The sequence below is a fragment of the Schistocerca americana genome, chromosome 2 (assembly GCF_021461395.2).
Source record: "Schistocerca americana isolate TAMUIC-IGC-003095 chromosome 2, iqSchAmer2.1, whole genome shotgun sequence".
NCBI classification, from domain to species: Eukaryota; Metazoa; Arthropoda; class Insecta; order Orthoptera; family Acrididae; genus Schistocerca; species Schistocerca americana.
This window is the reverse complement of record NC_060120.1, coordinates 462,114,785-462,128,063: the sequence shown is the minus strand read 5'-3', so window position 1 is coordinate 462,128,063 and position 13,279 is coordinate 462,114,785. Positions and strand designations below refer to the sequence as shown.

The 13,279-nt window shown below is 37.4% G+C and overlaps 1 protein-coding gene across 2 annotated transcripts in view; it reads right to left on the bottom strand.

Moving 5' to 3' along the window:
* Nucleotides 1-124: 124 nt before the first annotated feature.
* LOC124596018 (transcription termination factor 5, mitochondrial) overlaps nt 125-13,279 on the bottom strand; it is a 43,993-nt gene continuing 30,838 nt past the window's right edge. For both annotated transcript variants that reach the window (XM_047134974.1, XM_047134975.1), the window contains 3 exons: nt 12,334-12,584; nt 4,541-4,765; nt 125-755 (listed from right to left, as the gene is read on the bottom strand). In XM_047134974.1, coding sequence (XP_046990930.1) covers nt 524-755; nt 4,541-4,765; nt 12,334-12,584 — 708 coding nt within the window. In that variant the 3' untranslated portion in view covers nt 125-523. The remainder of the gene's footprint in view (nt 756-4,540; nt 4,766-12,333; nt 12,585-13,279) is intronic.

Sequence of the window (13,279 nt, the reverse complement as noted above, 5' to 3'; positions counted from 1 at the left end):
TTTTATACGTATTTTCCAGACAAACCTCGTATGAATTAATTTGTGATGGTACTGGTACAATCCTGGAATAAAGAGGTATTTTATTTATATAAAACTTCATTTTTATTTGCCATATTTTTATTAACTAACTGTAGAAGACAACAATATGTAATATCTTAGAGCAATTATTGCTCTGTTTCTAAAGGAATAACATTCTTTAAGCAAAATTAAAATCATCTTTGGCATTAAACACACTGAAAGCAGTTATAATAACTATCATTTACAAGAATGTATTTTAAATAGTATTATACACGTGAGGACAGTAGAATGATGATTTGCTTTTACCAAAATATTTTCCAAATTATTACCAAAATTTCGGTGATTTTTTTATGGGCAGTTTTGCAATTGCTCACATGTTTATGGAAGGAACTGAGAGATATACTGCTGGTATATTCTTTCATCAGTGTTATGAAGAGCTCCTGTGAATTTATATCAACGTACGCCACCAAAACTGCAAATGAGAAGAATAGTTAGTGGTAAATATTTAAGCTAAGTCAGTCTCTTCAACTGAACCAGCAGAAAGAGCTTTATGCTTATGGGCATTTGTTGGCCAAACTCCGTTTCCTGTGAAGTGATGCCTCCTTTCTAGGAAATACAAACACAGTCCAAGGTGGTGGTCCTTCAAAATACAAAAATCTTCTGAGTCCACACACAAATGTTCAGGTAACAGCTCCTCTCGACATGGCAATCTATTCAGTTCATCTTCCACATCAGATCTGTAAACAAAATATAATTTATGCAGAAAGAATGAGAGACTAACTTTGTTGTATACAGGTGACATGTTTTATGAACAGCTTTACAGATTTATCTGCAAATACATTTACAAATGTAATGCAGTTTTAATCCTATTTTGTGTCCTCTGAATTTGGAATAATTGCCACCAGCTAGAAGCAATGGAGGGTGAATCTTTGATAATCCTAGCCCCTTTTGATAGCAAAACATCATAAAGTAGTATATGACAACTGGCTGAAGATCCTGAGATGAGCCCCAAAGGTAGCAAGTCAGAAAGTGGCTGCCTTGACAATTCATAAAAAATTCAACTTTTACATTTTTCTTATACTTCTGTAACTTGTAACTTCCTGCATGAATCATGTCTTCTCTTACCTTGTTATTTACAGAGAAGAAAACCTTAATTTTGAAACTTTAAGTCTATGACATCTACATGTTATTACTCTCATTTTTGTTATAAGTACTAAAAGAAAAGGATAATTCTTAAAATTCTTCCAGGTAATAAAACAGCAACAAAATAACAGAGAGCAACAGTGACACCTGAAATTTAATGTGATATCGTAATATTAGTTTTCTGTAAAACATTATGCACCACTCTTGATACGTAACTTCTCTCTTCACACAGTGTTCCACAACACCAATCCAACATATCTTAGTTGTTGTGAATGAAGATTCCATGTCATACAAAAAAGGAATATTACGATTTACTATCAGGTTGGCATGGTCATTAGAGACTACGCATATGATCAGAATGGACTAGAATGAGGACGGAAATCAGCTGTGGCTTTTTTGAAGGAGCCATTCTGGGAGTCAATCATAAGTAAAACCACATTGTGATTATGAGCAACATACGGGTCACGCTTGCATCATGGGAAGTGCAACAGTGGTGTGTTTTGTTCATTTAATGTGACAACTTCGCAATCCAATTTCTTGTGATGTAATTGGCATATTTCGATGCAACCAAAGTCGTTATTATTGTGATCTCTCATTTTATTGATTGCATACAGAACAATATGGGGTATTTGTGTTGAAACCAATATTTGCGCATGGGTTAGAATGTCTCACATTATTTACTTTCGTGAGCCCTTGCCGTACATTCATACCCGTGAAAGCCGTTTGTCAATATCTATTGTGTTTCCAGAGATGAAAAGTCTAGGTAAGTGTGCCAAGGTGTAGTGCCACGCCTCTTCACACAGCATTCTTCTATCGCATGTCACTGTATTATGCTCTATGGAATTCAAACATGTAATATTTTGTAATGGATGCCATGAAACTATATTCAGGACAGTGGAAATTAAAATGACCTGTGGTGCATCTCCTGCTCCCGGTCAGCCACTTTGACATCCAGCCCCTCTTTTTAATTATAAAAACTCCAAGTTAATATTGGATGGTATTATTTGTAACCAGGAGAACAAGAACTCTTCTGAAAATTTGCACTCTGTATTGCCTATTAGCTAATAACTTGCTTTTTTGTGTGACATAAAATTAAATATAGGAACATAAAGACAGTGTAGATAAGAGACAAGCAAGACGGTACACATTTCTTCAATCCTTAAGTACTAGCACTTTTTCCTCTCTAATCTTGTTACAGCTTTAGATGCCGTGCTTTACTTTCTGGGAAAGAATCTATTACCTCATCAAAGTTCATCAAACGTTTTGCTACATAAAAAATTGAAATGTCATTGTCTAATACTGAAAAATCTGTTAATACAAATAGTATCCAAGACTGGTGTGTTATCTCAATCTGATTATGTGTAGATAAAATGAAATAGGCCTGTCTAAAATTGTAGCAATTCTAACGCATGCCAAATAAAAGAGATCGTTTTGGCACAAATCGTTATTTTTCTAACACAACAGAATATAACTCACGAAGTACCAATATCAAATGCCTATTACAAGCAAAAAGCTTTATGTTAGGAAATAGTTTCACATTTCATTCATACGCTTCAGCTCCTCAAGTATGTGATCGAATAGTAGTAGTATGAAATTTTTATATAAATTTGGAATTGCCATACTCTTCCATAATTTGTATGATGTACCCATTTCTTCTCCTTCCTCATTCTAACAAACTATCTTGTCATCACTAATTCTGTAATTTTCCACACTGCTCCTAGAATAGAACTTACGCGGCTGCTACCGAGGACCATACAACTGGCCCTTACTATTGTAGCTGTCTGGCCAAAAATTTCATTTTCTTGGATACACCAAGAAGATAATACGCAATCTTTCTTACCTGTTAGTCATTTATTTCCACTCTGGTAGCCTGAATCTATGGATTTGGTTAGTAATTATACAGCAACGCGGATCATTCGCAAACCCAGTCAACCACAAAAACAAACAGCGATTGGCATTCACCTGTTCGGCTCAGCTCATAAAGCCCTGTCCCCTTCTGTCTGTAGGAAAGTTTATTTCTAGATGCAACGGGGATTCCCCAGGCAGAGACATGATGTACACTACGCACACATTCAAAAATCAACTTATGATTCATTCAGAAATAAACTTAGAATGTGTTCAAAAACCAACAGGGATCTGTTTCAAAATTATATGAATAATTGATAGACTAACGTGCACTGGATACTAGGCTCTTTGCGAAACAAGGTTTCTTTTCCCTCAAGGATATGAATTTGGCACTGTATGGCAGTCTGTAGGCATGACCTCTAATAAGCTGTCTGTCTGCAAGAATGGCCATTGTCAAACTGTGTGCAAAAGACAGATGGACCACCCAGTTGCCAAGCACGCCACCCAACACAATGTGTCCAACTTCGAAGACTGTCAGCCTGCACCACCTGGGTTCTACATAGCAACAACAGCTTTCCTGGATTGTGCTGGTGGGAACTTTCCCTATAACATGTACTTCATTCCTCTAACAATCTAGCCACAACCTTTGCTAGTCGCTGTCTCCATTTACCTCTATCCCTTTCCCTGGCCCCTCTCCAATCTCACACACAATTGCTACCCCAGCGCAGTGTCCCCATGTTGCATCTAACAACCCACTATCCTGTCCTCGCTTCATCACTGCACACTCCCAACAGCAGCTCTAAAGCATCTCCCTTCACCTCTATCCTAATATTCCTGTTCCTCCCTGGCCCCTTGTCTCACATGTTCTGTACCTTCACTACCCATTACAATTGAGATCAATTACTGTGGCTGTTTGTGCATGTGCTTCTACATCTGAAGGATTTCATCTGATAGCTTAGTCTACTTTTAAAATGAAGTTCAAACATGCCTGCCCGCTGCTCAATGCCTCTTTTATGTGGTGAGTAGATTCCCATCCTATTTCTTTTTTGTTCCACCTTGGATTTTCCATTACCTGTTTTATTCATCTTTTTGCTCTATCCTCAAAGTGCTATGGACCCTACACGGATTTGGTGACCTTGATTTCTAACATCTCTTTTTACTATCATTTTAAGTAGCATTAAGACTTCAACTGTAGGATAAGTCTCTTTCATCATTTGGTTATCAATAAACAACACAAATCACTAAGTAATAATACACTTCCTACAGCACAGATTTCAATAAACGGTAATGTACACCACAGAAACGACACCGAAAGCTTCTTCAGGTCAAGATTTTTAGACAACATATCTATGCTGTTAGATGTTATACACTGTCCCATCAATCACATTCAATGAAAAAATATGCTTATGGTGCATTTCAAACAGAAAAAAGTACCTTACCCCCAAAAGTCACAAATGCTTATTTGTTTGATCAATATAATTTTATTTCTTCACAGTGATATCCTAAAATTAATAAAATACCCAGTAAGACTCACCTTGGATAGAGAAGAAGCTGCACATTCTCTAAAATCTGTTGCTCGGTATAGCCCCGTTCCAAAAGAAGATCTAATGTGCTCTTTATGCTCACAAGTGGCACATGACAATAAAAAGGATGCAGCTGCATGGAATGGCGAATGATTGTTTCATCTATTTTCAGTACCGAGGACAGATAATACATTATATCCATTCCTTTTGTCCTGTCTGATCCCTCAGTCACGTACCTGAGATAACAATGGTTTTGTGTAATAACTACACACTGATACTCCTTTTTACTAGCACTACAAGAACAAATATGATTGGAATAAGTATTATTAGTTTTTTTATAAGACCTCCACATTAAAAACTAAACGTGAAGGTACAACCTTCAGCACTAGAGAAGTAAATGAAGAATGAGTAAGAAAAGAAGTAAATGATGAATGAATCTCAATATCTTAACACAAATAAAAAAAGTTGTCAGTGCTGACTGATATAATTACAATGTTAAGAATGCTTATACACTGACACATTCTGTTTGATTACAAAGCAATTGAGGCTTGTTGAATCATTTCTGTACACTCCCCAAAAATAATAGGACTTATTGCAGGAGATACTATACCATCATAAGGCAGAAACTTAGATTACTGCTTTGTCTGATATGAAGTAAAATGAAGAAAAAGAGTACAGGAATCTAGTCACCTTAATTTACAAACCTGTATAGGTCATATGTGTGAACAAAATAAAAGGTAGTCGTATTGCAGAGAAACAGATCCATGTAGATGGGCTCAATGCCATATAACAAGTTACTTGCATTCACTGGCCATCATTGTCCACCTGCCGAGACAATTATCGAAACCAGGTGGTTCGACATGTAGAGCATGTGACTTTAGCAGCCTAACAGTGCTTTGCTACCACTGACCACACCACAACAGACCTGCTCTGGCATGTATAAATAGCGGCTGTCTGACCAGGACAGTCACATAGTCATCAATCGGTCGAACAGGTGAGTCATCAAATTGTCATGCTGGCCTCCACTGTGGTGTCACCCCCATTCTACCATCATCCTGACAGCTGTCAAAGAGGTCCAGCCAACACCTGATGGACTGACGGTCGAACTGAGGCTCTCCTAGCCACCGGGAACCCATCAATGCCAGCCAACCTTTGTTCTGGCGTTTGCTCCCTGGATGCCTGCGCCTGTCACCTGCTGCGGTCGGGTGAGACTTCACATCCCACACTCAGCAGTGACAGCTGTCACATGAGCACCCGACTTAGCTTGACCACAGCGAGGGCCACTGACTAAATCAAGTTGCAACATGCCTGGGCCCCACAGAGCCTAACAGGAACGGGCATCTTATGACAACGTTTTGCTGCCATAAAACCTTGGCTTGAGGTCCACCTTCTAGCCACAGTCAGATGAGGGCTTGAGCTTGTAACAAATTAGTAAAGGGATTTTTCTACCTATTGGCAATTTCTGACTCACCCCCAACTCTCAATCCTCCACCAGGGCACAACCACACCCTCTATAATACTTTGTAATAAAGGATTTGCATTTAACAACTGATAAAAATCTGAAAAATGAGTTATTTTCAAATGAAAAGATATTCTGCCTTCAAAAGACAGTAGTTAAAACACACATGTCTGGGGCATGAACACAGTATTCAGGTTCCAATCCATGACCTGTAAATTCATATTGAAGTAATGTTTGCTTAGGTCCCCCTTAGGGGCATAAACAAGTGTTAGTTACTATGAAAGGTCCATGCTGTTAGCCAGTTGTCCAGTCAACCTTTACTGAGACAATTTCCCGCAAGTTAGGACCACAGTATTGCCTTACACAGCAATACACTCTACACTGGAAAACCAATTTTGAATGATAGGCTGACTGGACTTGCTTATAGTGGTTACAGCAACAGATGTGCACATCATAAATATTTAAAAACAAGATCATTTTTATGCAACACCAACAGCTGCTAATAAATCAGAGGTGTGCTACGTGCTTTGATTGAACTGATCATCATCATCATCATCATCATCATCATCAAACATAAAATCATTATAACAGCCAATGTAGCATCACTCCTTCTAAGGCGTTAATAATAAAAATACAAGAAAAACAGAGTTTATAAAACTGAGTAACCTTAGCACGCAGTCAATTTCTGTGTTCACTGCTGTCATGTGGGTGCATTCATATACTGACAAACTGGACAGCTGATTTCTGTCAATGCAAAAATGATACAGTATTGTATGCTGAGGGCTTGTAGCTATCAATACAATTTTGATGACACAGACCAGCTGATACCACTGATAGCTACCATTCTCTTCACACTTTCGAACTGAAGAGGGCCTAGTTTGGTCAAAGCTGATCACTACAGTAAAAACTTTTATGAATCCCTATATTTGAAAAACATAATTATAGTACTTTGTTCTGCCTCACACACATTTTAACAAATTTGAAGTCACAGTTTTGTGTCCAGTGCAAGAAAACTTTTTAACAGGCAAAACAAGCCAAAATTGCTTTGATATTTTCACTGCAATCAAATACAGATGCATATTTCAATTTGGCTCCTCATAATAATGGGAAATCACCTTGTTTCATCTTATGGCCACGGTGGCCATTTTATTAGAGCATTCTCACTAACGTTTACTCCACCGCACTCACTAGCTAGTCGTGCAGTCACTACAATGTGTTAACTAGTGGCAGCAGAAACTTGACAACTCCACTTCTCAGGTTGCCTGTGACCAGGGTTTTCATCCAGAATGTGCTTCACAGACTGCATGAAAGATAAGCCTTGGTAATGTGTGGTCACCAGATGCAGGTCCCTTGGGTGGAGCTAAAGAGGTCATGGCCAGAAGGTAAGGACAGAAACTGATATCTGCTTTACTTGGGGCCACAGACTTCAAGTTTTCAGCTGGCATTACAACAGACGTACAGTGCTGCTTAATGCAATTTCGTTCACTAAAGTTCGCTTTACATAGGAAGGCAGTCCGATATTCAGCTGTTCTGCACATCCCCCTCCATTAACCACTGGCAGCCAGTAAGATTAATTCTCTTTCTGCATATAGGGACACACAAAAGTTTCTTCAAGACCTGCTCCCCCAAATTTGAAGGTAGCTGTGACAAAAACACCCATCAATCTTGTGAACAAGAAATTGCTTGTGGAAATGTATTTCTCGAGACAGCGCACTTCCTTATTGATGTGGGGGCAGTGTGTGCCAGGCAATTACTATCTCATCCAGCTCCACTGTTGCTATACTTCATAACAATACAGTTTCATTCACAGAGCAAGGGAATTATGCATTCAACTGTCGATGTTGTTTTCTTACAGTTGTATAGCTGTGAATGTGCATCTTTAAACGTGTTAGTACGATTTCCAAATAAATATGTCAGGCGAAGGGAATATTTACCGCGTTTACAACATTTTCAAACATGAAGCTGAAAGTGGGACCCCAATTGTTGACACTTTAAGGACACAAGAGTGGACTGCAAAGGCATGTGGTGTACGCAAGAGAACTGCACAGAAAATTATAAATGAAGTGTCAGAGCTGTAGAGACGCCATGAGAAGTTGGTTTCGTGTCACCCAGAAATCATCGACATCTCAAGAAACCTGTAAGATGACGGATGACTTTGACAAGAATGTTTGAAGGGGCTCTGTCTTTGAAAATTATTTGAATGGTTAATATCTGACTGAGAAAATTGGCTTCAATGGAAGCACTCCATCAGTGCAAAAAAAATTTCAAAGACATTGATTTCAAACATTCTGAAAGTAATGACGGGAGAAAGTTTTTAATGGAATGAAGTGAGATAGCTGCAGCATGTGCCACATTCCTGAGAAAGATGCACGAAATAAGAGAAGGTAATTCAACAGTGTATTACCTAGATGAAACATGGGTGAATCAAAATCATTCCAGGAAAAGCTGCTGGGTGATAGTACTGGCAGTCATACGAACTTGTCTTACTTGCACCTGAATGTAGCCATGCAGTTTTGTGCTTACCATCATACTAGTGCCAGTGGAATGTGATCGAATTAATTTGGGCACAGGTTAAAGACCACGTGGCAGGAAGAAACAAAACATTCAAGATAGCAGACACTGGATTGCTTCTGCATGAAGCAATAGACAACATATTCCCTTCAGGGTAGCCAGATTGTGTGTGGCACACTAGAAAACTTCAGGAAGAGGACTTTAAAAGGGAGATGAAGATGGATGGATGCTTTGACCCATCACTGTATAGTTACAGTCAGATGGTTCAGACACAGATTCAGACAGCAATGTCAATGGTATTATGATGTAGATTCAGGAACCAACGTAATAATAACTCTTATTTTTAAAGACTCATGATTTGAAAAGAAACTATGTATTTTTTGTGTCAAAATATCAGTTGTGTACGTAGTATATGAAAATGTCCTGACCTTTATTGACTAGGAATTTGTATCCTAAGGAGTATGCAGATGTTGACCTCTCATGAGTGACATCACTACAATTTTTGATATATTTCCCAAAGCAAATCAGTTGGTTTGTTAGTTGTGAACTTGAAGCTTTTCCCAGCATTTACTGCGCATTTGCGAGAAAGCGGCAGGATAAATTTGTCAAAAACTCCATTTTTTGACAAGTAACAACATCAATTTCAAGGTACAAATTGGAAAATGTCTTAAAATAGCAGGCAGGATTACCTGTCGAGATATCGGTCATTTTTGATGTACTTATCAGGCAGCATTAACTCTAGTTATTTGAAGATGATGTAGGTTATTTGCTTGTTCTGTGGACAATAAATGTGGTGCCTAACTGCACTGTGAAATGTGTTAGTTTGCACTCATAATGGTTTTTGTCAGTGAAGAATATGACAACATGTTGACAATTTACACTTAAATGTTTTTCATTAATCTTTGCTACCAGTAATCCTTTACTTGTACACATTTAAGTACATTAAGACACAAACACATTATAAAATTACCCATTATCAAAAAATTCTATGGATGAGAAGAAGACACGTATAATGGTTTCAATTTGTGTTTGAAGTTAATTTTGTTACCCATTACATTCTTCACCAGAATGATTACATTGTCAAAGATTTTTGTGGCTAGGAACCTCACTCATTTCTGTGCCCGATAGAATGGATCATTGATTACGGTAAAGAATTTCTCTTCCTCTTATTTTAATGATGAATGTTACAGTTTCTTAATTGCAGTTAATCATTGAAAACAACTGTTTAATGAATTGTCTTCAAGAAGTTCTAGAGGACAATGAGTATTGCCCTTATTACAAGTTTCTGTGTGAAAAACACTTTCTTCCTTTGGGAAAAGTCATCAAAAGCTTTGATGCCACTACAAATTAGTGAATGAAGTAAGTCAACTTTTTGAAATTTGCATCTACAAAATCTACTGCTATCCACAATGAAAAAGTTGCAAAGCTTGGATGTTTAAAATCTGTAACATGTGAATTCCATTTTCAGTTCTTATCAAGAGGCAACTCCATATTACAGTTTTACTTATAATCACACAAAAATGACAAATATTGTAACCGGTTCTGATAGCCTTGTCATTAGACAATTACATTCTTGAGAAAACTGTACTTGACACCTTCAAAAAACTGCGTCAGTTGTTCTTGCCTTCCAACATTATGCAGTGTAAAGCTGTGGAGTACCGGATGCAGCATTTTCAACATTTGAATTAAGATTTCTCTCATAAAGATGACTGAACAAAATCAGTTATAACATTTACTATTCTCCTCATGGACCCGAATATGTAATATGATGTATGGTATATAGATGAATCTGATTGTTGTCTACACCAGCAAGGTTTGGCAATGTGGACTTTGTTTGCCCACCCTCTGCTGCTACGGCTTACGAGAATCTCATCCCTTCCACATTTCCCTATCGCTCAACCTCTATTTGTGGCAGTGTCGTCCTACATGACGCGGGCTATAACTGTAAATAACAGAATTGGACAAGAAGTGTATCGTAAGAAACAAAGCAATTATTACTGCGGATATGAGCAGGTAACCTGCAGATATCTGCAACAACACACAGTTTTATCTGCAAGATAACAATTACTCCAGATCTCTGCATCTGTGAGGAACTCTATGGTACTGAAAATAAGCACATATAATTGCAGACATTGTTCACTATCTATAAAACTAACGATTCAAGCCAAAATATTCCAATACATACACAAGTGTTCCTGACTATATAATAAGTAAAGCTGCTGATGACAACAAAGTCCAAATATGAGTTAACCATGATGTAAAACATTTTTTTTACTGTAACGTAAAGAGTACTTAAAAAAAAATTGTTGAATGCTGATATGTGAAACAAACAATAAAATGAAACAACTTGCAACATGGTCACAGTAAGATATTCTAGTGATCCAGGAAATATCTATTTTATTATAAATCCAATCCCTGTCCACAAACAATAATCAATAAAGTTATTAATTTTACTCAAAGATGACCAACCATCTTCAGACCTGGAAACAAATTTCCCAAATAACAGTATCAGAAATCAACTGAAACAAAAATAACATTTCCGTGCCTGAGTGGATGCAGTGTACTAAACATATTGAGTCATTACGTATACAGATGGTATAGTTACAATAAACAGATACACAAGCTTCGTCATCAATTACAAACTTTGAGTACTGTGAGCACCACTGTGAGATATATCTTAACATTTCCTTGCTACATCTGTTTCATCTGTAGCTCATATGAGTAGATGGTATGTGTGACTATAGTGCTGATTATATCCAACAAACCATTTTTTTTCTATTTCATGGTGTGTAATTGTGAATCCGCCTGTGTGCACTCGTTTGCCAGGTGGATGGCGTAGGAATAGTATATGCATTGAGAAAGGTAAAAAAAAAAAGTTCAGTTTTATTTGTGAGCTGCAGACTTTTTCATTTAATGACTGCTTGTACTGTACAATGGTACTGCGTACCTTTTGGTTACATAGACAGTATTATATTTTAATAACGTGTCCTTCTTAACTACATTTTACTGCTTTTACTGTAGCCCATACATAAATGATGTGTGACAATAGCACTGATTATGTTGGATGACGTTTGCTCATTTCATTACATGTAATTGTGAGCAGGCCATGGACTCCTGTTTAAAGGATGGATTGCATGGCCACAGTACGTACGCTCGGAGGAAAGTTTTTTGTTCTGCTTGATTGGCGAGCTGCAGATATTTTTGTTTTAACAACTGACTGCATTGTAGAATTATACTATGTAATTTTAGTAACACAGTTTTATTTTTAATAAGGCCTATCTTGTTACATTATATTGTACAACATGTAAGCATTATCATCTGTACTTTGATTATTTGCACTAAATTCTGCAGGAAAGATTTTGTACACTTAATCAGAAAGTGAAGTTATGTGCAGCAGTGACATCTAGCATGCGACAATGCAGGCATGTTGCTCATTCCAGCACAGCAGTATAAATTGTTTTCTCAAAGTGTCAACACATTACGTCGCAATGGTAGTCACAGTACTTGAAATTTGTACTTTGGTGATGAAGCTTGTATGGCTAATTATTGTGGCTGTACCATCTGTACGTGTAATGGCACGATATGTGTAGTATAATGCATCTACTCACGTATCAAAATGTCATTTTTGTTTAAAATGATTTCTGGTTTTGTATTTGTGTAATATGGAAGTATCTGTTCTTTGAGCTACCTTTTATGCTTATTTTTAGGTCTGCAAATATTCATCACTGACTGAAATTAATACCTTGATTCATAAATGTGACTGGACTTACAGCAACATAAATAAAATGAAAATTATTATAGCTTAAAGTTTACACTAAATCTGATACTACATACTTCTGAAAGTGCTTTCGTGATGTGCAGAGAACATGTAGACTAGCACAACGCACTTGAGCTTCATGGAGGTGGTCTAAGCGACTCTGAGCTTTGTTTTGATAGTGAACCAGACGTAAGACTCGAGGATGTTTCACCAGTGCTTGAAATTCAGGTACCTCCTGTAACTGCTCTAAACGCCAACGAACCGTCTCACTGCTGAGTGTAAATACATGTGGGCAGCGTTGGATTGCCACATCTGAGATTCCGTGCTCCTGAAACAAAAATTATTACAGTAATAGAATTTGCAGGTAAGGTATTAAATTTGTTTGTTTATACACATATTGAAGGCACAGAAACAATCATTCATACACATTCTGCATATTACATTACTGGCTGTTATGTGAAATAAAAGAGCAACTGCATGTTACATTTTTATGGAACCTTCCATTAAAGCTTCTTCATTTTCATAAATCAAAGAAGATAATGGACACGTTTTTCACACAAGTGGTATGCAGAATTAATGTGAGAGGAGTGTCATTTAAATTCTAATGTGCACATCCTGAAAAATCTGCTTCAAAATCAGAAGCCAAACATAGGTAATTATTGTATGCGTCTGAAACTATTATAATGGCAACTAAAGTAAATTAAGTTTTTTCAGAAAATACCCATGATAAACATATGGGCATAGTCACTAATACTTCTCCGATTTTCATTTACACACACACACACACACACACACACACACACACACACACAAACAAACAACAGTTGGTCCCTGTTCCTCATCTAAGGCCTTCACTGCAGAGCCATCCATGTAATTGTATGGTACACTAGCACTTCATCCAGCAGAAGGACACATGTCCTTTCACTTTCAGTTACACAAGTATTCAACTTATGCTGCTCACAGTTCTGACAAATCGTCATGCAATGACCCATTTCACCACTCCAACTTCAAATACTGCAAACA